General features: G+C 39.2%; 1 protein-coding gene across 1 annotated transcript; it reads right to left on the minus strand.

The window, feature by feature from the left end:
* Positions 1-38: 38 nt before the first annotated feature.
* On the minus strand, positions 39-24,796 carry LOC137191747 (doublecortin domain-containing protein 2-like). The gene is made up of 9 exons (XM_067602103.1): positions 23,978-24,796; positions 22,861-22,915; positions 16,253-16,329; positions 15,804-15,938; positions 15,220-15,369; positions 14,117-14,171; positions 13,309-13,492; positions 3,055-3,125; positions 39-2,438 (listed from the first exon to the last, which is right to left on the minus strand). Exons 1-9 carry the CDS (start codon positions 24,262-24,264, stop codon positions 1,458-1,460), a joined length of 1,995 nt encoding a protein of 664 aa, XP_067458204.1. The 5' UTR covers positions 24,265-24,796; the 3' UTR covers positions 39-1,457.
* Between the last annotated feature and the right edge of the window lie 450 nt (positions 24,797-25,246).

Consider the following 25,246-nt stretch of genomic DNA (forward strand, 5'->3'; position numbering starts at 1 on the left):
ATGTTTCCACTGCGTCAAAAAGTTATCTCTACCACCTTTTAAGTATCATTTTTATTTGTATTATTTTTGATAAATTTGATTATATTATTTTTATCACAGAGTCACAAGGATAAAGAGAAGAACAAAAAAAGATTGTTTCATTAACACATACATTGATAATGCCTAACTGTAATTTTCTTTCTTTTGGTGATGGTACATTACAGATATAAATGAACAAGACAAGTCTACAGCCATGCTAGCGGCTCTGTGAGGTACATGATCACAATGATGAGAAGGTATAATATTTGTAATGATGACCATGAATAATAATAATTGATAAACAAATATATTGGAAAAATTAAAAGTCTGACCTGATGATGGCGCAAGAAGAAGAGTAAGGGGATCATCAGAGCTAAAAGGATGCACATTCATCTTGTAGATGATCCCCTTGCACCAACAGGTGAATCATTAGGAATCATCCTCCAAATATTGTGGATATCTTCACAAAAATGAATGGAAATCCATCCAGTACTTGATGAGATATTTCACTAAAAGCCCAAAATGTCAACTTGCTTGTGGTGCTAAAGTAAAAGTCAGGGGATCACCAAAGTCATCAGGATTCATCCTCTGGGGAATTTGGATATATGTATACAATATCATGGCAATCAATCTAGTAGTTGTTGAGATATTTCAGTCTGGACCAAAGATGAGGACCAACCAACAGACGAACTGACAGACTGACATTGCCATCCCTAGAGCCATGCTGCAAGCATGGCTAAAAATAGACATAATGACTAAAAAGCTTCACAAAGACTTTCAATCTATATTCATTATCATATGATTTAGTTGAACATGTAGACATATATGCTGAGAGTATTCAAGCTTATTGTACTTAAACAGTTGTGATATCTTATTGTTAATTTGCATCACACTTGCTGTCAGAAATATCCAAAAAAATACCATACATACAAAAAAACCATTAAAAACAAATATCTAGCAGAATCATACCCATTTAAAGATAAAGATTTTTTTTTAAACAGTTGATGTTTGATTGAAACTTTGTCATTTTCCCAGCATCACTCATTACAGTCAACATTTCTGAAACACTAGAGCAGCCCATGAAGTTAGAGTATATCTTAATCAAACATTAAAATAAGATTATATTATTATAGCTTTTGTCTGTTTCAGACAGGATTGTCATATGAATAATGTTAAAAATAAATAGCATTTTGAATATATACAATACATACAATATTTCTTCCTTGTTTTGTTTCACATCATTCAGCAGTTGGCCATTCAAAGCTTCAATTACTTGAATTTGAGATTATTTGAAGCTATTTTCAGTACAGAATCTACAAGCCCATCTAGTAAAATAGACCTGCTTGCTTTGCTTTCAATGAATTTGTGTTACCACCTTCATTATTTTTAAATTGCACTGTAAAGTATTGCTTACTATTTTCACCACTGCTCTTTTTTTCCTAATCCTTCACTTTCCTGCTTTTATCTTGATTCTCACTATCATTATCCTCCCCTTTCTTTCCATTTGCTGTGGCATCTTTGCGACTGGCTGAGTTTTTCTCTTCCACCTCCTGCTCTGCTTCACTTTCCACCTGATCATCTTCACTACTGACCTCTCCATTCACCTGTCTCTCCTCCTCTCCTAACTCTTTGGTAGCATCCTCTTTTGTTTTGCTCACATTAGCTTCCTGGTTACTGTTTCTACTGCTACTTCTGCCATTATTGTTCTCTTTTGTCTCATTATCTGACTGAGTCTTCACTGCATCATTGCTATTTTCCTTCTCTTTCTGTTCCTCTCCTCTGTCTACATCATTAACTGGGTCTTTGCTGCTTTCTCCCTCCTTTCCACTGTCTTCATCTTGTGTCCCTTTTTCTACTGTTTTGTCTTGCTCATCCTTTTCACCTTCAGAAGATGAATGGTTTCCATCCTCTGTCTCTTTTCTGTCCTGAGTCTTATCATTGTTGCTATTGCTGGAGCCCTGCTCCTCCTCCTTCTCCTCAAGTCCTGCTGTTGCCTCTCCCTCTTTTTCATTATTTGTCTCTACATTTTCCTTCTTCTCTTCTCCCTCTTTTTCATTTTTTGTCTCTACATTTTCCTTCTTCTCTTCTCCCTCTTTTTCATTTTTTGTCTCTACATTTTCCTTTTTCTCTTCTCCCTCTTTTTCGTTATTTGTCTCTACATTTTCCTTCTTCTCTTCTCCCTCTTTTTCATTATTTGTCTCTACATTTTCCTTCTTTTCTTCTCCATCTATTTGACCACTTGTCTCCTCATTTCCCTTCTTCTCTTCTTCTATTTGACTACTTGTCTCCTCATTTTCCTTTGGCTCTTGTTTGCTAGCTGAAGTCTCCTCTTCAGTGGTATTTTCAGCATAAGTCTCCTCTTTCTCCTCTGCCTTTTCACAATTCTCCTCTGAGGCATTTGTATCAACGGCTGCAGGTTTCTGTAATGCAATAATACCACAGAAACAATTTGTATCTCTAAATATTTGAACAGGCATACAGTATAATTGGATTGTTTACAATAATCCTCCTTATGACCTCCACTTTCCTGAGTAAGTGACAGCATTGTTTAGTCATGAGCACTTATAAATCAAGTGGAGTAAAAGCTTTACATATTTTTTTCAAGACCCTTTTATATTGCATGTCAATCAATATTCAACAAGTAGTGGAGAAACAACAGATATTTGAGTGCTCTAACAACTCATAGTATTTCAAACAATAGGTAATTATGGTAATGAGGGTATTCATTGAGTACATAATTTATAGCAGATATGAATCAAACTAATTCACATCCACATGAGTGATATCAACATAAATTCTACATCTGAAAGCAGTAGAAATACAAGTTTTGACTCATTACAGTGATTTGAAAAAAGAGTCTGGGTATATTTTCTGGGTACCATGAGTGAAAGATTTACATGTGACAAAGACCCTCAACATCACACCAAAAACTGTGCCTGTTGTGTGCCCTGATGACCTATCAGAATATATACCTACAGTACATATTTTTACAAAGATGTCTTTGCTTGCAATAGTCTATTGTATGTATATTCATACCTCTTCAGTTGGCTCGTCTTGAGAGGATTTGCCCTCAGCGTTTCTGTCATCAGCCTTTGATTCCAGTTCATCTGGAAACAGATTAAAAACAGTTTTTTTAAGCACACTGATCATAGCAAATAATTTAAATGAGAGAAATGTGAGGAAATCATTTAACAGAAAGGTAGCTGTTTCTTTCAAGTAAAAAACTGATTGATTCAAAGCATGTTTCAGTGTGATGATGACATATAGGAATCCTTGTGTTTCATCTTGATGTGTGATATTGTATCCTGAACGGGCTTGTTATATAACATAAAGGTGACTGATAAGTGTCATTCTGGCATAAATGCTTACATATTGACTGTTTTTATACCTCACACAGGCTTAAGCTGACTTGACTTGTCCTGGGCAAATGACACAAAATTGTGACAGAAAGATAATGAAAGTAGTCACTTGTAGGTTCAAAGACATGAATAATGTGTCACATTGCGTTAGAAGAGGGTCATCTAAACTTACACTAAACAAAGCAGATACAAATACATTGAATATTACAGCACAATGTCAGAAAACTAAAAACAATGCTGGTTAATACAGATTAATATAATGCCCCACCCCCTTTATGTGCTGACTATTTTTTAAGACCCTAAAACCTGAATTCCTCAGTCAAAGCCCATTACATCAGAAATCTATAAACTGTGACAAAATTCCATAAAATCTGTCCCATAAATAAGTGCACTTTTATTTTTCCTCCAGTAAGTGACTTGTTGAAATTATACAGCTTTTATTTAGCAGCTGTTTTCAGGCTTGGACAAACATGGCACAAGAGTGGCACCTGGTGGTAAAGGGGAAAAACACATCCAACAATATTTCATGCAAGTAAACAACTTCTCTAGACAATGGAAGTGTGCCAGAGAGCCAGTAAACATTTTACAGGCTCATAGGGAAAAGACAAAAGCAGGGAAGCTGAGGGTTGTGAGCAGATTCAAAATAAAAAATGTCATACAGGAACACTGTCATTGTCATCATTATTGCCACCAATGCCTTAATCATGCTGATCCCCACAGGAATATTCAGGTGGAGACAGTGAGCTTTCTCTGTTTCTGGCTCCTGACGTCCTTGTTCAATTTTCACTGTACAAGTTGAGTAATGGAAAAAGCTGACGCTTTGGCGCATTGAATTGCATTGGATGTCTTAGGACAATAAAATTAGTAAATACCCTGAAAAATGGGATTTTTCATTATCCAGTGTGAACAACTGCAGATGAATCATACTTCATGCAAAGACCGTAATACTTAACCTACCCCACGCACACAACATACAGAAACATTATCCAGTCATGATTCTTTCAGGTTCCCACCTCCAGTACTGATGTTTATCCCTGACACTGGTTTTCAATGTTCAGGTAGTCACTCAAAATTGTCTTAAAGGGAAAAACAAGTGCCAAGTTTTCATTGTAGTTTGGAGAAATTACTGGTTACTTCACCTGAACCTTTTCCATTTCCTAAATTGCAAGCTTTGGTCAAGATTATTTTACCTAATACAGAGCTGTTTGAGGCAGACTGAAGGCTAGTAGATTGGTAGCAAGGAAAAAAAAACATCTTGCACCGGCCCCCAAAGCAAACACCTGTCATCATTTCCTGTCTAAACAACTGCATAATGATACTGTGGATCCTGGTGTTTAAATAAAGACATCATACTGCGACTCAATATCAGCCACACACTTGTTTCAATTGAAGCAATCAGCTCAGCAAGACAGGTTTGTTTGAGTACAAAATACAGGATTTTTAGTTTTCATGTGAGCACATGCATCAAAGGCCTTGGAGTAATTAACCCTAAACATCATAAGAGGAATACAACTATACGCTCTGATAAACAACATAATTACACACTTGTTTTGAAACACTGGATGAGACTGAAATTTCCAATCAGAAATAAGCAGCAAAAGAGTAGGAAAAAAAGAACAGAACAGTGTAATTAATGTCTTTAATATTAGTTTCCCTTTCTCCACATACCAGTTAAAGAAGAAAAATGACTCGGGTAGAGATTAGAAGAGTTTACAGAGACATTTAATGCATTTCAAATGCAAAACTGATTGAAGTTTAGCTATGGTGGAAGATGAAACGTTATGGTAATAATAACAGACCTCTTTAAGAATATTTTATGGAAATCACCTGCATTCATTAACAGCTAGGGCCAAAACGATTGAGTGTAAGCAGTAAGCAGTGGATGAGCCGCTACGACTCTAAACATCTTAACATGATTTGAGGATGAGGCACAGGCTCATGAAAATGCAAAATCAAATTAAATGTAATATTTAGAATTCTCTTCTCTTCCTGCTCGTCATTAAATCCAGTAGATTTGGGTTCTGGCATTGCAAATAGTTGGACAGTTTTGTGTGTGTGTGTGTGCAAGTGTGTGTACATGTGTCTGTTGCTGTTTTTTTTTCTTTCATAACCAGGCAAAAACACACAAATTCCATCTTTAACTTCTACGCCATTGGCACACAAACACAGACAGAGCACAGCCACCTTTCAAAAGTAATGTGACATCTCGTCCATCAGTGTGAGGTAAAACAAGGATGCAACAGTAAATGGGTATAATTGCTCATATAAATGGCTCTTGCTGCCATTCTTATGAAAGGTAAAGTTATAAATGACTGTTATTCCAGAGAAATGTAATAAAACACAACTGAAGATGAAGTGATAGTAGGTAGTAAACTGCAATAATCTCCCACTCCTCAAAAGCAAACTCCACCTCTTGTTTTATACACATGCACACACCACACACACACACACACACACACACACACTGCCTTACTTCTGCAGGATTTTAGTTTTAGGGGACAGACTTGTTAGAAAAAAACCTGGACTTTCATGATCTCCATCTCTATGCCTCATACAGTAACATTGTGCTGCATTGCTTTGATCTATGTTTCCATTTGATATGCTCATTCAGTTCCAACACACTGGGGAAATACAGGGTGCAATTTACATCAGGTAACATGATGTAAATATCATTCCATTAAATATGTAAGGATTATTTAAATCAACTTAATTAATAAAACAATAATATGTATCACAGCAGAAACAACCCCCTGTGGTTCCTGGTGCTCAGTCGAAACATGAACCTGAACTATACTGTCAACAAACTGCCATAGCACTCTTTTTTTCTGCATTCAAGTCCTGGCACAGTATAAGCAAACATGTACATCTCATCTCTGCTACAGGATAACGAATGTTTGTTGTTGTTGTTGTTTTTGTTTTGTTTTGTTTTGTTTTGAGAATCTTCTTGTCTTGTTTTTGCAGAAGCTGTTTCAATGAGCTTACACTCAGCAGAGAGTTAAAGAATGAACCAACATGTGAATAAAGCTTTCTTTTGTTAAACAGAATAAAATAACTATGCTGTATTTTTTATCTCTGTCCTTTTGTGAAAAACATTACCTTTAATGAGAGCATGTTGATGCACATTAAATCAGTATTGTTAGTCATATGTTGCTTTTAAAAGCTGTGATATAACTATGCTGGAGAAACCCACACATGCCAAATCTACTCTCAGCAGATTACCTCGGCAGTGTTAAATAAACACTCAAGTCTTGATGTTCTACTTAATGTACCTCACTCCGCACAACACTCTCTGTACATCACCATACAGTATACAGTATATTACTTATTTACACCCAGCTGATATACCCCACTCAGCAAATGGCTGAGTTATGGTGGTGTGTAAAACAACATGGGTGGTAACTCTGAATGGTAATTATGAAATGTTGCCACTCAGCAAGTGTGCTCCAGTCACTGACCAGGGTCCTGTTAAAAGCATTTAATGACCGTATGGCCAGCATCCATGAGAGAAGCCCAGTTGCTAGTGAGTTTATAGTGATGTGACACATACTGTAGAGGAAAAAAAATCAAACTGCTTCGTAAAAAATGTGACGACTGGAGAATTTTGCTGGTCCATCTGTTTCTCTCTCTCTCTCTCTCTATCTCTCTCTCTCTCTCACACACACACACACACACAAGGAGAGTGAAGGAGAGAGGGTTAGGGTGTTTTAAATTATCCCATTCCCTGTAAACATACCTCTCATTCTCAGTAGCACTGGTGGAAATTGTAGTAAAAATATCCAAAGCATATGTTTTTGAGTTTTTTTTTCTTTTCTGAATGGATTAATAACACATATATAGGTCTTACATTATGTGGGCAGGACATAATGTATAATAATGTCCACTATGTATTACTGTAATGAATCTTTTACTTCAAGATTTGTTTCCGAGTTGAATCTAAATAAGTTAATACATTATCTTTACACTGAACATTTTCAGTAGTGCAGGAGATGTCTCCTCTGTACAGTAGTGTGTAGTCCTGTGCTAGATAGCTTTGACATTAAATCAGAGGGAAGCTCTGCTTAACAATGTTGCAGCCAGACAGGCAGAGTAATATTCAAAAAGGTCATGGCTTCAGTTAAATATTTTAATAATTCATGGAGTTGTTCTCTCTCACTTTTCTCATATCTGCCTGAAACCTGACCACCCAGTGTCTTCATTATATAAAGGTTTATTCAAAATGGCTTCTGTCTAATCAGTTTCATTTGGACAGATATTAAAATATGATTTTTCTAATTTCTCCACACAACAAAGTGTAATTGCATGCTTTGAAAAGCAGCCTTTTGATAAATATTCTTAAGCCTTAATAACCAGTAACTTCAGAGACATTCATTATCATTGACTATTTGATTTTGAAAGGAAACCTATAACACAATAATTCTAATATAGGTCACTAAAACTAAGACAGACTGAAAATAGCACTTATGTCTCATAATTCAAGTTCTATGAACACAAGCGGAGCCCTTTGTTAAATAGTTACTCTTCTCACTGATCATCTAAAATTTGCATTGTAATGATGCTATCTACATCTTTTGCAAAAAGTTATCTTTGCCCTCCTAAAACTGGTAAATGACAGAAATACGCAACATTTGAAAATGTATGAGCCACTGTATTAAAAGTGACATTGATGAACACAAAGTGTTTTGCTCTGGTAACGCATCAACTTCAGATGCCCCCCTAAAGCCCAGCTCTGACACATAATAACTTTAGATCTCCACAAATGCAAGATATTTACTCTTGCCATTTAGGTTGTATGTCAAAGCAGTTTCAGTGTTTCAGGCAGATACAAACCCTGAAGATGCTGATGCTGCTATCACAACTACTGTGAGCTCAACCACAAAAAAGGAATAAAATGTGCAAAGTGGGTTAGATTAGAAGTGACAGACATTAAGAAAATTTGTGTCAGTGAAAGTGTCACACATTACCCTAACCCTATATTTTGTATGTCACAGCCAGCACTGTTGTATGTCACAGCTGAAACACTTGTTAACAGATTAATGTAGCAGATTAGTACAGCTACCCTGCTCTTTAATCCAGTAATCCTGCATCAAAGGGTCATGAAGAAACTTTTTCTGCCATAGTGAAAAGGAACGGAAGAATGAAGGAGGGATAGGGAAGGATGGCCGTGTTGTCTGAAATGTGACATACGGGCACGCACAAAACACACACATGAATACTTTAAACATGGTGCACGCAAACCACACTTTCTAAGAACTCAGCAAGAAAAAAAAACAACTTCCTTTAAATGTTGCCATTTCTCATCCTTTGCTGCTGAGCCTCTCTTTTTGACACAGGCACACGATTTAAAACACACAGCCTCTTTGTGTACATGTCTCCTGCCTCCCGACGCTGTTTTGAACCCTATTTCACTCTGACAGGCATTATAGATACATATGCTAACAGGGCTAATTCCCCAAGGCAGCATCACATTTTATGACACCAGAGGCAGAGGGCTGATCTGGCTGGATGTCTTATGCATGTGAGAAGGTGCACACATGAACACACACACGCACACACACAGACATGCTCACACATGCAACAATATTCCTTCTCTTAAATTCAACTTGCCAATAATAATGTTTCCATTTGGATTTTTTTGAAATTACTTTTCTGAAAAAAAAACCTTAACTTAAAACTTCCTTGACTTGGAATAAAATTCCCTTCAAGGAAAATAATAGGGATGGACATAATGTGGATCCATCATGTAGCACAAATTGAATTGGCTCCTGCTGAATTGAAATATGGAGCCCAGTACATGAAAAGGAGGCAGCAGGCTATTCAGAACATGAGGTTCTGTGTAAAGTGGATGCCCTTGAGGTTTCAATGCTAGCACTGAGTTACCTGGATTTATTTGGAACTCACCACCTCCTGAGTTCCTGGAGATACGAAACAAAAGGCCAGATGAGCCGTACTCAAATTTTTTAGAAAAAAAAACAAAAAGAAACTGATCTGTAGGTGTTTGTGTGTGAGAGAGCAAAGGAGAAAAACCTCAGGGTGTGTCCAATGCCTTACTGTTGTAAAATGAACTATTAACCAGTAGTAATGTAGATTTAAAGGGTTTGTCATTAAATCAGTCGATTTTTTACTGAATCACTGGGTTTCGAGCTGCTGAAATTGCAACTAGATATCCACGACCTCCAAAAGATCTGCCATAGCAAAACTACAGTTCATATGTGGAAACTAGATCTGAAAGGAGAAGTCATTAACCATATATACCATTCCATCAGCTACTGGTGTGGAGTTATTATTCTAACCCTGGCTACCATCTACTGCAGGTACTGCAGTGTGCAAATCTACAACCATTAGTACAAAAACATGCATACACAACATCATTTTATATGCTGATTTTATTCTGACTCATTTAGTCTCAGGAGCAATTGTTTAATTCAGTCAGATGATTCCCGCAACATGCTCATCTGTGCCAATACTAACACTGCACTGCAGCATTTATGTCATACTGTATATAAATATTGTAGTAGTGGCTGAATGCTCACCATTATTTAAAGGAGGACAATATGCTTATTTTGACCAATACCATTCATGTTCAGAATAGACCTGAGAAGCACATACTCACAATCAAAAAGCCTCCTAGGATACAGTAGCATGCCCCTTCATTAATGCGTGCATGGAGGCATGTACGTGGAATCCACGTAATCAGTGAACAAATTTCACATTCTGTCAATGGACCCCCCCCCCTACCTTTCCCTCCTGTTGTTCTCTCCCTCGGTCGCTGTCTTCCCTCTCTCTCCTCTTGTCCATACCTTTCTGTGTGTCTCTCCTTCTTTGGAGTACCAGACTCTTTTGTTGATTTCCAGAGCAGCAATTTGGCCCCAGCAAGGGGCAGAGGCAAGTAAAATTCTGCTTTGATGACTCTAAATGGAGAGATTATCCAAATGAAAGGCAATTATCCAAACCCCACCCATCCCTCTACCCTTCAATATTTTTTTTTTCTCACCCAACACTCATCCTCCACCATCTCAGGCTATTCTTCATATTCACTATTTGATTGCACCTGTACTCTCCTATCTTCTCCTTCCACATAATATTCTCCTCCCTTCATCATATCAACCTTTTATTCCCTCTTCTTTAACCTTGTCTTTTATCTTCCACTCTATTTACATCCTATCTTCGCTCACCTGCCAAAACACATCCCTTCTCCTATGTTTTATTCTTCTCCCTTTTCCCCTTCCTGTTGCTCTTTTTTCCTTCTTCTTCTTCTTCTTCTTCTTCTTCTTCTTCTTGTCTTCTCAAGGGAGCCATTAGACCAAACTGAATACAAGGGCCCTTTAAGAAAGAGCATACTGATAAACATCCCATTTCTATTTTGAGGTTAGCAACAACTGCTTATTGGTTAAGTCCAAACTGAACATGAATGTGCTTTTGAAAGAAACTTGAAAATCTCCCATTTTAAAAGAGCTAACTTTCAGCACAGGGTGAAGCATACAGCAGGCAATGTGTCTTATTGCTTAGTCTTTTAAGTCAAATGTCTTTGTTACGTAGTAAGTTCAAATTCATTCCATGACCTTTGCTGCATGAGTTGTCGCACTACCTCCCCCTTGTCTTTGCTGTCACTCACCACTGTGTTCACTCTAATGAAGCAGAAAAGTCAGAAGCTTTACAATACACCAGACAGAAACTGCTTGAGTTATCCTCCGCCTGGTTCTCAGCAGCTGATAGACAGTGAATAATGGGGACTGGCGTACCAACACACACAGAGACACGCACAAAAACTGACCTCCCTGTCACAACAGAGTCAGTGCAGAACAGACGGAAAATCTCGAGTTACGGAATCATTTGTCTTTTTTCTCATGTCTCTCTCTCTTTTCTGCTTGTTTGTCACCATACCTTTCTGTCTGTACATCTCTCTGTCTCTTTCTCCCCCTTCCTTTGTCACAAATACATTTATAATGACATGACACCTTTATAATAATCTTTTGTTTTCGTTCCAATGTTCCAGCACACCAGAGATCTGAAGTGTGGGTTTCATGCTGTGTTCTTTCCACAGTCTCTGCCAGTCAGCCAACTTTTTTGGCTGTGTTCCTTCTGGCACTAGAACGGGATGTGTTTACCTCTTACACAGCCAGGGCAGGATTTCCCAAAGGGAAAATAACGGCAAACACATCTCTGTGCTGTTGTGAATCACTAAATAGAGGTGATATGAACATCGTGTTCCTGTTGGGAAGCAAAACTGGACAAACATAACCTCAACACTAAATTTAGCTGCTCTGGGAATGTTAATAGGTACAGAGCTTATTTGTTTTTGATGAGCCAATTGCAAGCTATGATTTCAGCACTTGTTTGCTTTTGAGAAGGCAAATGGAAACCAAATTTAAGCATTGATTTGCTTTCAGAGCGGCGATGAACAAAAAAGGATAAACATGCCTCTGGGAAACCTCAGCCCACTGTATATTACACAAAGTCTGTTCAGCACCATGGACAGGGACACACTCTATCTGCCACACAGATACCGCATCAGTTACACTATGCCAAGATAAAAAAAAGAAAATTTTATTTCTTGTAAACATGACAGCATTTGGCAGAAGACTTTGTAGGTCAAATAGTGAAGGGTGCATGAGAATGTGATATGCTCTCCAAGCCATTCAAACGATCTTGTCTAATGCCTGATCTTGTTTTCTGAGCTGTCTGTCTGTTAATTTAATCTTTGGTCAATGTCACCCAAGGGGACCAATAATGCAACATGGTTTTCTGTGCCTGTAATATGACATGCCACACAATCTGATGTACAGAGGATTTTGAGGGTGACATTACAGGTTTCAAATAAACAGGCATGCGCACAATTGCACACACAGACACATATAAAGGCACACACACACACACACACACACACACACACACACACACACACACACACACACACACATTCCTCATTCCTCTCGTTTGATGCAAAATGCCAGCTCCCCTGAACCACAGACACAATTCTCCACGCTCCTTTGGGCTTCTGCTGTCAACTATCCTGCCAGAGGAGAAAACAGGCAACATCTATCATGAGCCACAAGATGACGTGATGTGGTTCATGCCGCAGGAGGAGTTACAATAAGGTCAGCTGCAGTCTGCAGAAAATTAAAATCCCTTTATCTGCAAACTTCTGATCTGAAAAAATGTTTTCAGTTCCCCCTCACATTGTCTGACTATACATCGCACAATGCATTTGCCATATATGGAAAACATCTATTATGGTCCCAGAGCAACAAAACATTACATATTAATATTAAGAAGAATGCCAGCTGCCAGTGAGCCTTAAAGTAAAGTCTAGCTGGACATACTGAGTTTCAGCAGGACATTAGAATATAATGATGATAAAGCCTGGAAGATGACGTAATGTGTTTCTTGTAATAGTGTTTAATGTCATCATGCTAGACCCACTTCCAATATTTGCTGCAGAGCAACAGTGCCACTAAGTGGGCATTTTTGAACGCAGCAGGTTACATAAGATTGCAAGGAGTAGGCATTACATCATATACTTGTGTATCTTAAAATAATAACTGTACTCAGGCCATATTTGTGACATGTGTTGCAGGAAGTGTCTTTATGAGGGACTATGTAATGTGCAAGGCACAATTCTTATGGATTGTGCAAGCAGATACAACCACACGTTTATGATTATATCTGCATGGGTACCGCATATTCACTTTATCATGAATTTATAGGCAATAGCACACTCTCACTTGCACACACACATATTGTACATATAGACAACTACTAAGAGGACACAGGTAATTTTGAATAAAGTGCTGCTGATCTCCAAAGCCATGGTCATAAAATCTGACTTCATTATTAGACAATGAAAGGCTTGTAATTGTCAGGCCTGCTGGAAATCAACTGGTATAAACACATTCCATACCTATCCATATGGTTCTGTTTGCTTCTGTATTACCATTGTCAGAGGTTGCGAGGGTCATGCTTTGTCCACTCCTCTTCTTCCTGAGGGAGATAAGTCGGGCCTGAGAGATCTCTCTGACGATGGAGGACAGGTGTTCCTTGTTGCTGCCACTGTGGACCGGAGGAGAGCCCTTGGACTCTCCATCTCCACTATCACTGCTCCGGACCATGGACTTACTCTGGGGGAAGTGGAAGTCCAATTCAGTTGATGGGAAAAACTTGTGGAAAACCACCACCAAAATCACCAAAAGTAAAGGTATACAGAGTATAGAAATATATACACGATGTACAAAATATCAGGGTCATCTTCCTATTGAGTTGAAGAAAATTTTGAAGATAATTGTCTCTATTTTTTCTGCTTCTATTTATCTAAAGCTCATGACCTGGAATTGCGACCAGAGTTCTCACAGTTTTGCTTTGAGGGTTAAGACCAGATATTTTAAGACTGGTCAGGGCAAGGAAAACGAGAACTTTGTTAACTAATTGTTTAAAAATAACAATCAAGTATAAAAACAATAGTCCCTTTACCTCAGCATTGGGCATTTGAAGAATGTGTTGAAGAAAGTTTCTTTTTCCAGCCATCCCTAATTAACCCTAACTTGAAACAACTAAATGATGCAGAAAACCAAACACTTTCTCTCCCTACTCTGTTTATGTTCAAGAGTTTATAGATAAGGATTTCGATCTAAACTGGTATTGTACTGTGTAAGCTATGTTTATGTTGGATTTCTCTCATTTTATGGTTTGCAAAATATTAAATATACATTTAAATACTTCATGCAAAAGGCACATGAAATTCTTACATTTCCATTTTGCTTTGAGAATCGGTAGATTGGAGGTAGAGAATAAGCTTTCATCCTGTAAACACAAAACAGACAAAATACATTTTATTTACATATATACATTACAATACTGATTCATCAGCATAGTCACTTGAAACAACTACAGAGTACTGTATTTCTATCAAAAACTGCAAGGTCAAATTATAATTTAGAGGTTTAAACAATGCGCTGTTAAAGATAACTAATGAATCCGCACTGCTCCTTCCCACCTCATAGGTAATGTAATGTGAAAAAGTCTACTTAAAAAGAGTATGTTTAAGATCTTTTTTTGCTGCATGTATGTGGACATGAAATAGTAAATATTTCCAATTATTTTCATTATTTCATGTAAAAGTCATTTGAACATATATGCAACACTTTTATTCATATGCCGGAAATGTCCATCTTTAAAATTAATTTTGGAACTATGGGATGTAGCTTTCAGGAGCTTTGATGGGAGATAATAGCCCTGGAGGAATAATTAGTTGAGTTGCCGCACAGCAACACATACAAACAGAAAGTGAACAATCTCCAAGACCAATTCCTGGTAGCCATGGTTTTGTGTTTGTTAATTTCCACAACTCTTTATACAGCAGCAGGACTCTGCATACTGATAGATACTAATAACATGTATGATTGGTAAATGTCATTTCTGTGAAATGAATAACCAAAGATATCTTACTCAAAACAGATTAACCTTGTACACAAAGACATTAACTCAAGACGTTCCTTTGCTATTTTCAAACATTTTCAAACAGATATGAATGTTTTCTTTTTATTATGTTAAGATGGAAAATATAGGTATATAAATATAAAGACATGGCTCCTTTTGGCATTATTTTGCACCTAGTAGTACAAGGACAAAATAACAGAGCACCCAAACAACCCTGTAAGAAATAAATACTGCCTGGCTTATAACATTCAATGGTATTCTGTAAGTGGGTTTAATGATCTTTTTGTCTTAATTTCTGTGGAGGTAAATAAAAGCACATAGTCAAAAGCTCATTAGTTCAGCATTTTCTATCAAGTTTTCAGTCTTAAAACAACATGTTACACCATTATATTTTTTAGAGAGTGGCACCTACCCATTGACCCTACGTGTCCCGCGAGGTTTGGTGAAGAGCAGATCACTGTAAGGTAGCTTCTTAAACCTTTCTCTTCCAACAGCCACATAGAGTTGACCGCTCTCCAGCAGATTCCCATCGGTCACCTGGTGGCCCTCATAGGTGTAGAGACTAGAACAGGGACACAGAGTCAAAAGCCCTATGCTTTCCATCATGTGTTTATACCAGTTTGTCAAGACACACTTGTTTTGCCAAAGGTCCTCCCTTTATCACCTCATGATCATTCATTAAGCTAGTTTATCCAATAACACATACTCTTGGGATCAACATATTGTATCACTTACGACAGTGCAGATGTCTGTTACATTAGTGACTTGAAGCTGTTTGATGAAAATGTTCTTTTTCATTAAAATGCAAATTTATGCAGCAAAGTGCTGGGAAATCTAATGAGATTATCTGTAATAATGGGGGAACATGTGGTGTCAGTCTGACGATTCTGTCATGTACTGTTCTTGAGTGACTTTGTTCACACATATAGACAGAAATTATATTATGTGTAAAACATACAGTCCATGTGCAGCGTATATATCTTTTTAAAGTTGTACCTTCGCACACCACCCAGGACTCTCAAACCCATCTTCTCTGTGATCATCTCCAGTATTTTGTCAAACTGGCCCAGTATTCTCTGGTGGATCAGCAACCTCATGGCGGGGTTCAAGACATCCCCATTTGCAACCACACTGAGTAAATAAAATACACATGGTTAAGCAAATACCGTGAAACTGATGCAGACTGGTTTCTCTTTTCAAGTGTGTCCCTATGAGGAATCAGCTGTTTGTGACATCATCTGCCACTCACACCACACAGTCAATGTTAATGTTGACAGTTACATTATATTATTATACTCAACAGATAAATCAATGAACAGAGGAATAAACCAATATATACAGGTACTGAATGTAAATTAAGCTATAAACATTGGAGGTAAAATTATAGTATAGATTGGGATTGTTTCATAACAGTATAAAATGTTTGGACGGGAAACTGAACTTACAATATTGGACATGGCTCCTTGATTGGTTTCAAGAATCGAGCTGATACGACGATTCGATGCTGTGGCAGTGGTCTGGCCTAGAAAATATGGACAACAAAGAGTGAAGCATGTCAAAAGTTGCATATGTCAATCATACAGCTGCCCAAAGATCACTGATCACCACAAAGACCCAGTGAGACCTCTGTCTTTGTAGTGTATTGCAACAAATGCAACTGGCCATGTTTGCAAGTGTGATGAGAGTATACAAGGTTGGTCAGGGTGCCTCCACAGAGGCAGATGGAATCTGGGGGTGGGTGGGTGGGGCGTGGTGAGGACGAGCGATGGTTACAATATTGTAACCCTAGTTCTACTAGCACAGGCAGAGCCCTCCACAGTACTCTATGGGTACTACTCTCCTCCAATTACATGCACGTATTCGCCCACTGAACTTTGCATGAACGTAGACAGCCATTTAGGACATGTCTGCTAGAATACTTTAGGAGCCCACAGTATGTAAGGGTGCGTGCCCGCTGTCCAACATCCCGCAACCTCTTCAGTGAGTGGTGTAGGAGTGGCTGGGCCCATAGGTGGAGGGCTCTGCCTGTGCTAATAGAACTAGGGTTACAATATTGTTACCTTTGTTACCTGCCCTACACTGGACTCTGTGGGTACAGTGGGTGTAGCCCAATGAATGAACGCCCTGCCATGACATAACATCTGACCCAGCCCCATTGATCCTTCTATAGCTAGGCTGCCACAGTGGAGAAGTAGGGGGCCAACCCAGATAGTGTACCACTGAAGGGGTGAGGCCATGGCCTAACCTTTCAGGGGTCTACTGTAACGCAATAGACCTTCCGCACACCTCATTCCCCAGGTCATCCATGAGCACAGGAAAAATGCAGGTGTATAATGCCCAGAGGGGGGTCAGGTGAAACACAGCTGACATACACACCCACCATTTTCACCAGTCTTGGGTTGATCCAGCAAGCACAGACTGTGAAAGGGAGCCTAACATGTCCAAGCGATAGTACCCATGAATGGACAGGGCATAGACCACAACGCTGACATGCATATGTCCTCGACACTCATCCCACTAAATGAGGCCACTGACACTGCCACACTGCATGTAGAGTATGCACGGACCAGAGTGGGAGGGTCTCTTCCTGCCTGCCTATAGGCTTGGGAGATGCACTCACAAAGCCACCTAGCAAGACATTTCTTGGATAGAGCTTTTCCAGCCACACCATCCCCATAGTTCACAAACAGCTGCTCTGTGCATCTGATGGGGGCCGTGCATTCAACATAACATGCAAACGTGTGAACTGGGCAGAGCAGATACAATTTCACCTCCCTGTCCTCCGCATGGGGTGGAGGACAAAATGCATCCAGCTGAATAACCCTCGACCTGAAAGAACTCTGTATGTTCTTAGGAACAAAGGAGGGATTTGGTCAGAGAGTTGCTCCACTGTGGGCACCATGAAGCAGCATGAAGCTGGGGTGAACTGACAGGGCACTTAGCTCACACCCTCTCTTAGCTGAGGTCAGAGCAAGCAGCAAAGCTGTCTTGAGTGACAACACCTTCAGAGAGGAGCACTCCAGAGGCTTGTAAAGGTCCTTGACCAGAGCCTTAAGCACCAGAGGCAGTTCCCACTGGGGGATAGAGGTATGCATCTCCAGACCCCCGGCAAGAAATGTTTCACAAGAGGGTGGCTAAAGACTGCTCTGTTGCCAAAACCCTTGTGACACTTTAATAGTGGCATGAGCCAGCCCTCTATCAAGCAAACACTGCAAAAAGGAGACACACAGGTTGTCATCACTGTCCATCAGCAAAGCCACTGGGACAGTCTAAGCTGAGGTGTCTGGTGGCAGCGGCGGTGGCAGTGGTGGTGGCAGCGGCGGTGGCAGCGGCGGTGGCAGCGGTGGTGACAGCAGCAGGGCACTGGACAAAGCAGGAGACTCATCATTGACGCGGAAATCTATCTTGAGCTCCGGGTCACTCTCATCACAGAGGAGTAAGATGTTACAAAGCCAAAAATGGTCCCACCGCTGCCAGTGTTGAAACGGAGGAAGTCCTCAGCAGTAAACGCAGGGCGGCGGCTGTATCATGCCACTCTCTACATGATCCCGACCAAGGAACTTGCAGTGGAAGAAATGTCCGTTGGCAGCGGTGATGAAGCCAGGGCATGGCGGGCAGGAACGAGCTTGCTGGAGCAGTGACTCCATCTGTGGAGAGGTAAGATCAGTGAGCAGATTCGCTGTCACTGAAGTGAGAAGGGTGAGAGCAGCAGCAAAGTGCTGCCTTATACACTGTATGAGACACACGTAATCAGTTGGCACATCCTGATTGGCCGGCTACTAGGGATGTGCAGAGAGCCCAGTATTTGTATTTGTGTACAAATGTAGTTGTTGAGGCAGCAAAAATATTTGTATCTGTATTTGTATTTGAATAAAAGTGGAAATAAGGGTAAAAATCCTGTTTTTGTTTTATTACACTTTTAATTTTAGGATATTAAAGTTTTAAAATAAGTGTTCATCAATAAACTATCTTGTGAAGGAGGTCCCCATGCTGGGTCTTAAACTCAAGTCTTCCAGATTGTAGACAACTGTGTTGACTACTGAGCTGAAGTTCAACTCTGCACCACTGCATGGACAGAGCTGTAGCTCTTTATACACCGATAACACAGAGAATGCACAGCATGTAAAGTGTAGGGAAGAACTTCAAAGTCAATTATTTCTTTGCACTTATCATTTATTGCCTATTTTTTACAACCTAACTTTGGGAAAAGAGGAAGGGGAACAACAGGTTATGGAGAGTCCCTTGAGAGCACTTCACATGTGTCTGTAGCTCAGCTTTATTTCTGGAGAACACCCTCAACTCCAGGAGTGATTAGGAAATGTGTGTCATGAAGCAGGTGGATGTGAGCTGTTAATATATGTAACATAGCAGAGCAGAGAAGAGAGATTGAGATAGCTATGTAACACCTATTTGTAAAAACCCACTTTTTGTGCTTTTCCAAATACCGGATTAGTCTTCGGCTCCACCACTATCGGCTATGTACATGAAAATTTCAGTGGACGATTGCATGAGTGTGATTGAAGGAGAGTAGTACCCATAGAGTCCAGTAGAGGGCGGATCCTGTGTGAGATAGAACTCGCTGTGTTAAAAATGTAATTTGTTCTAATAAAAACATTCTGAACAGACAACATCTCAACGTCAACCTCAACATTATAGCTGTGAGCAGCATGAACAGTGGGCAAACTATTCCTATTCGCTGAAGAGAAAAGGATGTTGGACAGCAGGCACTCTGCCTTATATATTGTGGGCTCCACACGTATTCTGGCAGGTACGTCTTGATTGGCTGGCTACGTTTATGCAAAGTCCAGTGGGTGAATACGTGTGTGTGATTGTGTGAGAGTAGTACCCATAGAGTCAAGTGGAGGGCACAGCTTGCGTGAGATAGAACTCCCTTGAATCACTATGTGTGAAATGCACTTGACATACACAGTATATATATATTTTTTTCTGATAACATGGAACCTATTACTACTTTGAGAACTCAATGTGTGTGTGTATTCTTATGGAATGTTTAAAAATCCATCCAGTTTTCTTTTGTTGTTTCATTTTTCCCTTTATGCTGCAAGAAACCAAAAAAAATAAAACAAGATTGTGTGAAATCAAAAGATTTTACCCCTACAGGCATAGAGAAAGAACTATTTTACTCACTAAAAGAATCTGTGTCATCTCTATGACAGCAAAAGAAAGGGACCTCTATAGTCTTATGAGATTGTGGGGTTGAAAAGAGGGAGCTCTGCAGGTTCACTCCCATGACACCTGGCAACCCACTGTGACTGAGGACTAAGATTTAGATCCTATGACAAACACAGATAAGGGAGGAGGTATATTAAAAGTCTTCTGGGATCTGTGCATGCACCATGGCAACAGAGATGTTAAGGGTAGAAGTAAAAGTCAAAATACCTACTTCTTAAAACAAAAGGTGTGGGACATAATCAGAAGTATACCAGTACCAAGATACATACATTGAGTTTATAAAGACTAGAGACACGCTCTTGAGTTGTAGCCCTGTGTATCTAGCTAAAAGCAGTGGAAATAGTACAATCATGAAAAAATATCTAAAATGCAGAGTAATTTACATAATTTCTAACATAATCAAAATCCCCAAAAATGCTTGTTAAAAATGTACTGTGCTTCCTTTAAAGCCATTTGCCTTTTATGCACAGTACAAACCACAGAGACTATCATAAACCACTCCGCTAGTAACCCATCCCAGCTGGGAACAAACAGAGGCAAGCAAGACAAGGTAGCCTATACGTCTGTCACTAGGGAGCCATTAGATGTACTAGATTTGTTTTTCTATTGACATAGAATTTCACCAACAGATGATCTTTAATAACACAGTGGAGAGAGGTCCCCTCAGCTTAGTATCTCTTGGTATCAGCCTAGTATCTCTGTTTCTCTTGGTGTCCTTACTGTTAGTTGAAAACCTATAGATTCCATAAGCCAAAATTTCAAACTTGTAGTGGGTAACTTTAACAGAAAACCAAATGCAGACTTTACTACACACACTATACATATTTACTGATGGGGAAAATCGCTATGTCCAATTTTCATTTTGCTTAGATACTCCATCATATTAGACTAACATCATTGTTTTCTCATACCAGCAGGTTGGAGCGCTGCTTGAAGTGGGTCTTCTCAAGTCCGTCCAATCAAAACATAGAACAAAAAAATCAAATTACAAGGCAGAAGGGGAAGTTTAAACACAACAGAGGATCTAGTGTGAGTAAAAAAAGGAAACTTTTGGCAGGGACCAGCATCAGAAGGTGGATTCTGAGCTGTAGTCAAAATGAGCCACATACAGAACAGTTCTAAAACTTCATTAGTTCTTCCTATGATTCTCTATTTATTCAAAATCAGTACGGACAAGAAACTAACCTGCCAACTGTCCAGCCAGCAAAGAGTTCTTATCATTAATTGACACAATCAGCCAGGTTAAGTGGGGTACTGAGGGGGGAAGCAGGGTCCTTGTAAACTAGATTGGCTCTTTTAATGCTCACCAGTAATCACAGCAAAAACAACAAGTCCTCAAGGGTTATCTGTGATGACTAAGCTTCTTGCTAGCGGGTATTAAAACAAAATAAAGAACACAGAGCGCAAATCCTGGTTCTCTGGTTATACGATTAACATGTGATAGTGGAGAGAGGCAGAGCACACAACCAATGCTTCTGAGGATCTGGCCGCAAGGCAAAAGACCAAGATCCTGACAAAGTGTGAACGATTGTTTCCTTTGACTATGATTAGCATGTTACAATTTTGCACTCATATTTTTGCCATATTGTTTAAAAGAAACTGATAATATAACAATCTGACACTGTCACTCAAAAATGAAGGGCAAAGTTATAGTTGGTGTTTTAAAATTCTATTTTAAAAAAGAATTAGATTTAGAGAATTAACATTATTATTAAATAATCCTAAGAACTTCAACTTTTTTTTCTTTTTTTTTAAAAAAATTATATAAACCACTCACTTGGAAAGAGGACCTGCAGTTGACTTTCAAATAGATGAGCTTGTGGGTTACCTGACTTTAAGCCGCTCTCAATTTGGCTGTGACTTCATAGCTAGTGATTAAAGATGCATTGAAAGGAGGGATGATTATGATCCATAAATCAATAATGCATGGCCACTGAGACAACAACAAAGTAATTCTTCACGGGGAACAATAGAGACGAATGCTAAACATTACACCTTGCTTAAATGATCTTTCTAAAACCTTTACACTGTGGGTGGGGGCGGGAGTACTGAGGTGATCTTCCCAAATCCTCATGTATCTTGCATTTAGTGGTTTCAAATGTTTAGTAGTTTCAAATGTTGAAAAGTTGGATTGAGTAAGGATATGTAAATGAAACCTGCCTTTAAGACATAGTGGTGAAGGGTGTCATTAATCTCTAAAAGTAAATTTAAAGTAATGCAATAACGTTGGAGCAATTTAGCAAATCCACTTAAGGTGCTCAGTCTCATGTGGCTACTAAACTTTTTTGTGGTTGGCAAAAACATAGCACTGTATTTGTGTCATGCAACTATCACTAGCTTACTGTGAAGACATTGTCCAGTCCACAATGAGTTAGAAAGCGAATGAAAGTGTAAGGACACATTCCCATTGAATCAGGTGAGGCTAGTGCCTTTCACTGCAGAACCAAAGGACCAGGAGGTGGGGTAGAACCTGAGGACCTTCTCCGGCAAGTGCATGTGAGGATGCACCACACCCCAGGATTATCTGCATGATTGACAAGACTATGTAAATTATGTAAACGGGTTGCATCTCTGCAGTTTATATTTGCGCAATGCCAAAAATCAAAATGATTTGAAATACCAGGAACAGCTCTTAGCAGATGTACCTTCATGAAGTGCCACAGCTGATTGGATAGATACTGTAAACAGTGACTTGGGAAATTAAAATGCACTTCTAGATTATCAAACAGAATACAATGTCGTTTATAACATTTCTCTTTTTATCGTCACACAGTTGGAGCTCAGACAATTTAAAGGAACTCACTTTTCCTGACTTAAACTGCAAAAAGGCTTTCTTACATATATAGCATTTTTGCCTTACCTGCACTGGAAGAGTCTGCAACATCCTCTTCTTTCTAGAGCCAATCTGTAGATAACTACAGACAAAACATAAAGATAAGATAAGAGCCTAAGTTCATACACAGCACTCACATTTTAAACTAAGATGTGCTGTCACTCACAAACTCAGAAATATTACTATAAAATTTTATCAATTAGGGATGCAACTGTGCTGACACTCTCATTAACTTTTAGTTGGAGATAAAAATCATTCTTTTCCGTCTCCTGATTATATTTTTATTCTGTAATGATAATATACAACCATGAAGTTAAAAGTGATATCAACCTCTTGTCTAAGCACTGGTCAATCAAAGCAGAGTACCTAGCATGTAGTTTCTTATTATGCATAATAAGTGTAAACATAAAAGTAAAATGGTTTCTTGATTAATTACACTTGGGCACTTTTAAGTCACCCTCTACTACATCTCCTTCATTGGAACAGATTTTCCACACAATTCCTCATGGAAGGGAAGCAACATGTGGTATGCAGAAAGAGGGACAGCATGACTATGTATGTGCAGTATCTGGCCTATCAGTACTGCAGTGGAGGATATACACAATACCTACATCAACATTAAACACCAGGGGCACAGTGATAGTACACAAACGTCATGGCTCAAGAATAGCTTCCCACTTAACTGCTTCACCACTGACTTCTATGAATAACTTGCTGCACAAATCTCATTATCTGCAGTATAAGTCCACTTATTTTTAGGCTAGGGCACAGCCCACTTCTCTACTGATCTCATCTGCCTCAAGCTGTGATTCAGCACTGCTGTAAAACTGTTGAAACACATAAACTTTAAGACCATGACTCAGTCTGATGCTCATTATCCACATTTCTATTATAAAAGCAAAGTCTGATAACAGTGAGAACAAGTTTTGGAACCTACTTTGAGTGTGCAGCCTACTTCTGTGAAAAATAAAAGTATGTACCATTCAAATTCTTACAAATGAACACCCTTCCAAGTAACGCAAATTTTGGTCACCCAGTGTTGCATTTAAACATGTAATTGGTCAGTATAACAACACATATTTGCATGTTCTATCTAATATGGGTAACTATTTGAACGTATTAGGCCCAAAACATTTAGTCTTACTCCAGCTTTTTAAATCTTTCTCTCCCAGCAGCAACGTACTGCTCCCCGCTCTGAAGGCTCTCCATACAGTCCACCTTGTGGCCTCCTCGAGGTGTGTAGATGTTCCTCACCGCTCCAAACGGTGCCTGTATCCCTCCGGTCACCTCTCTCAGCAAAGTCTCAAAGTTGCACACTCTCTTTTGGTTAATCACTATCCGGCGAGCGTTATAATATGGGTCACCGTTGCGGAACATGAAAACGCTCTTCACAACGGGCTGTGACCTAAAGTTTGGCTTTTCCGAGCTCATCGTTGTGCGTAAAAGCAAGCGGGCGCGCGACGGCTAGCGATCGACCTTAGTTGTAATAAACTCACAGCATGTTGATCCAAAATGCGAAAAAAAGCTTATAGGCCATTATAATGGCATTGCAGCAGGTCCATCCTGGCCAAATATTAAAGGTTGAGTGGAGCTGTCAATAGAGCGCGACACGCAGTTCTTCAGCTGGGACAGAAAAGCGTCCAGTGCAAAAGGCGACTTACAGGTTAAGGAGACGGTTACTGAATAAAAACAAGACCACATGCATGGGACAGTTGATATGTACCGGCGATACAAATATCAACTATCCATAAGTTTTTTGCAGAATCTCAATCCGTCATAGAGGAAATCGCCGCTGCGTGTGCACTATGTGCGCTATGCCACAGGTGATGGTAAAAGCCAAACGGGTCTCTGTAGTTTCCCCACGATGTAGGCTGGGTATCATGGGAGCTCATCTGTTGGGATGTATCTATGGGAACATACCACAGTTTTTTCACAGACTGCCAGGGACCTCACACAGCGGTAATCGACAGGTAGTCAATCATTTAGCCGATGAGCAGCGATACGCTTATTTAACAAAATACTCAATTTAAATGTGTAACGAACATCACCAAATATGCACGACGAGCTCTGTGAGCAGAGAAAAAAATCTGAACGAAACAGTAAAACTTAAACGGTTTAAAACTCTGCAACAGCAGTGTGATAAAGTTAATTGGGCATCAAGAGACCAATTGCCAGTGACATCCCAAAAGTGGCACAAAAAACATGTTTGTTTTGTGTACTATAATTGTGTTACGCAACAACAAGGAGATCTGTACTGCATGTCCTTATGCACGTTATTGTCAAGTGGCACATTTCCTGTTGCAGCAAATAAAAAGCCAGCGAAATTCATAATATGAATATCTCGATTAATTAGTTATTTTTTAAATCCAGATTCCTGAGTGTAAATGCATGTAAATATTTTCCTATCAGATGA

This window comes from Thunnus thynnus, chromosome 10 (genome assembly GCF_963924715.1).
Source record: "Thunnus thynnus chromosome 10, fThuThy2.1, whole genome shotgun sequence".
In the NCBI taxonomy this organism is placed as follows: Eukaryota; Metazoa; Chordata; class Actinopteri; order Scombriformes; family Scombridae; genus Thunnus; species Thunnus thynnus.

Excerpts from the sequence above, each read along its gene's own strand:
- LOC137191747 (XM_067602103.1), bottom strand. The coding sequence starts at position 24,264 with ATGAGCTCGGAAAAGCCAAACTTTAGGTCACAGCCCGTTGTGAAGAGC. Across the intron at positions 22,916-23,977 it reads GAAAGATTTAAAAAGCTGGA|TTATCTACAGATTGGCTCTA; the intron begins GTAAGACTAAAT and ends TTTTGTCTGTAG. Across the intron at positions 2,439-3,054 it reads AAGACGAGCCAACTGAAGAG|AAACCTGCAGCCGTTGATAC; the intron begins GTATGAATATAC and ends ATTGCATTACAG.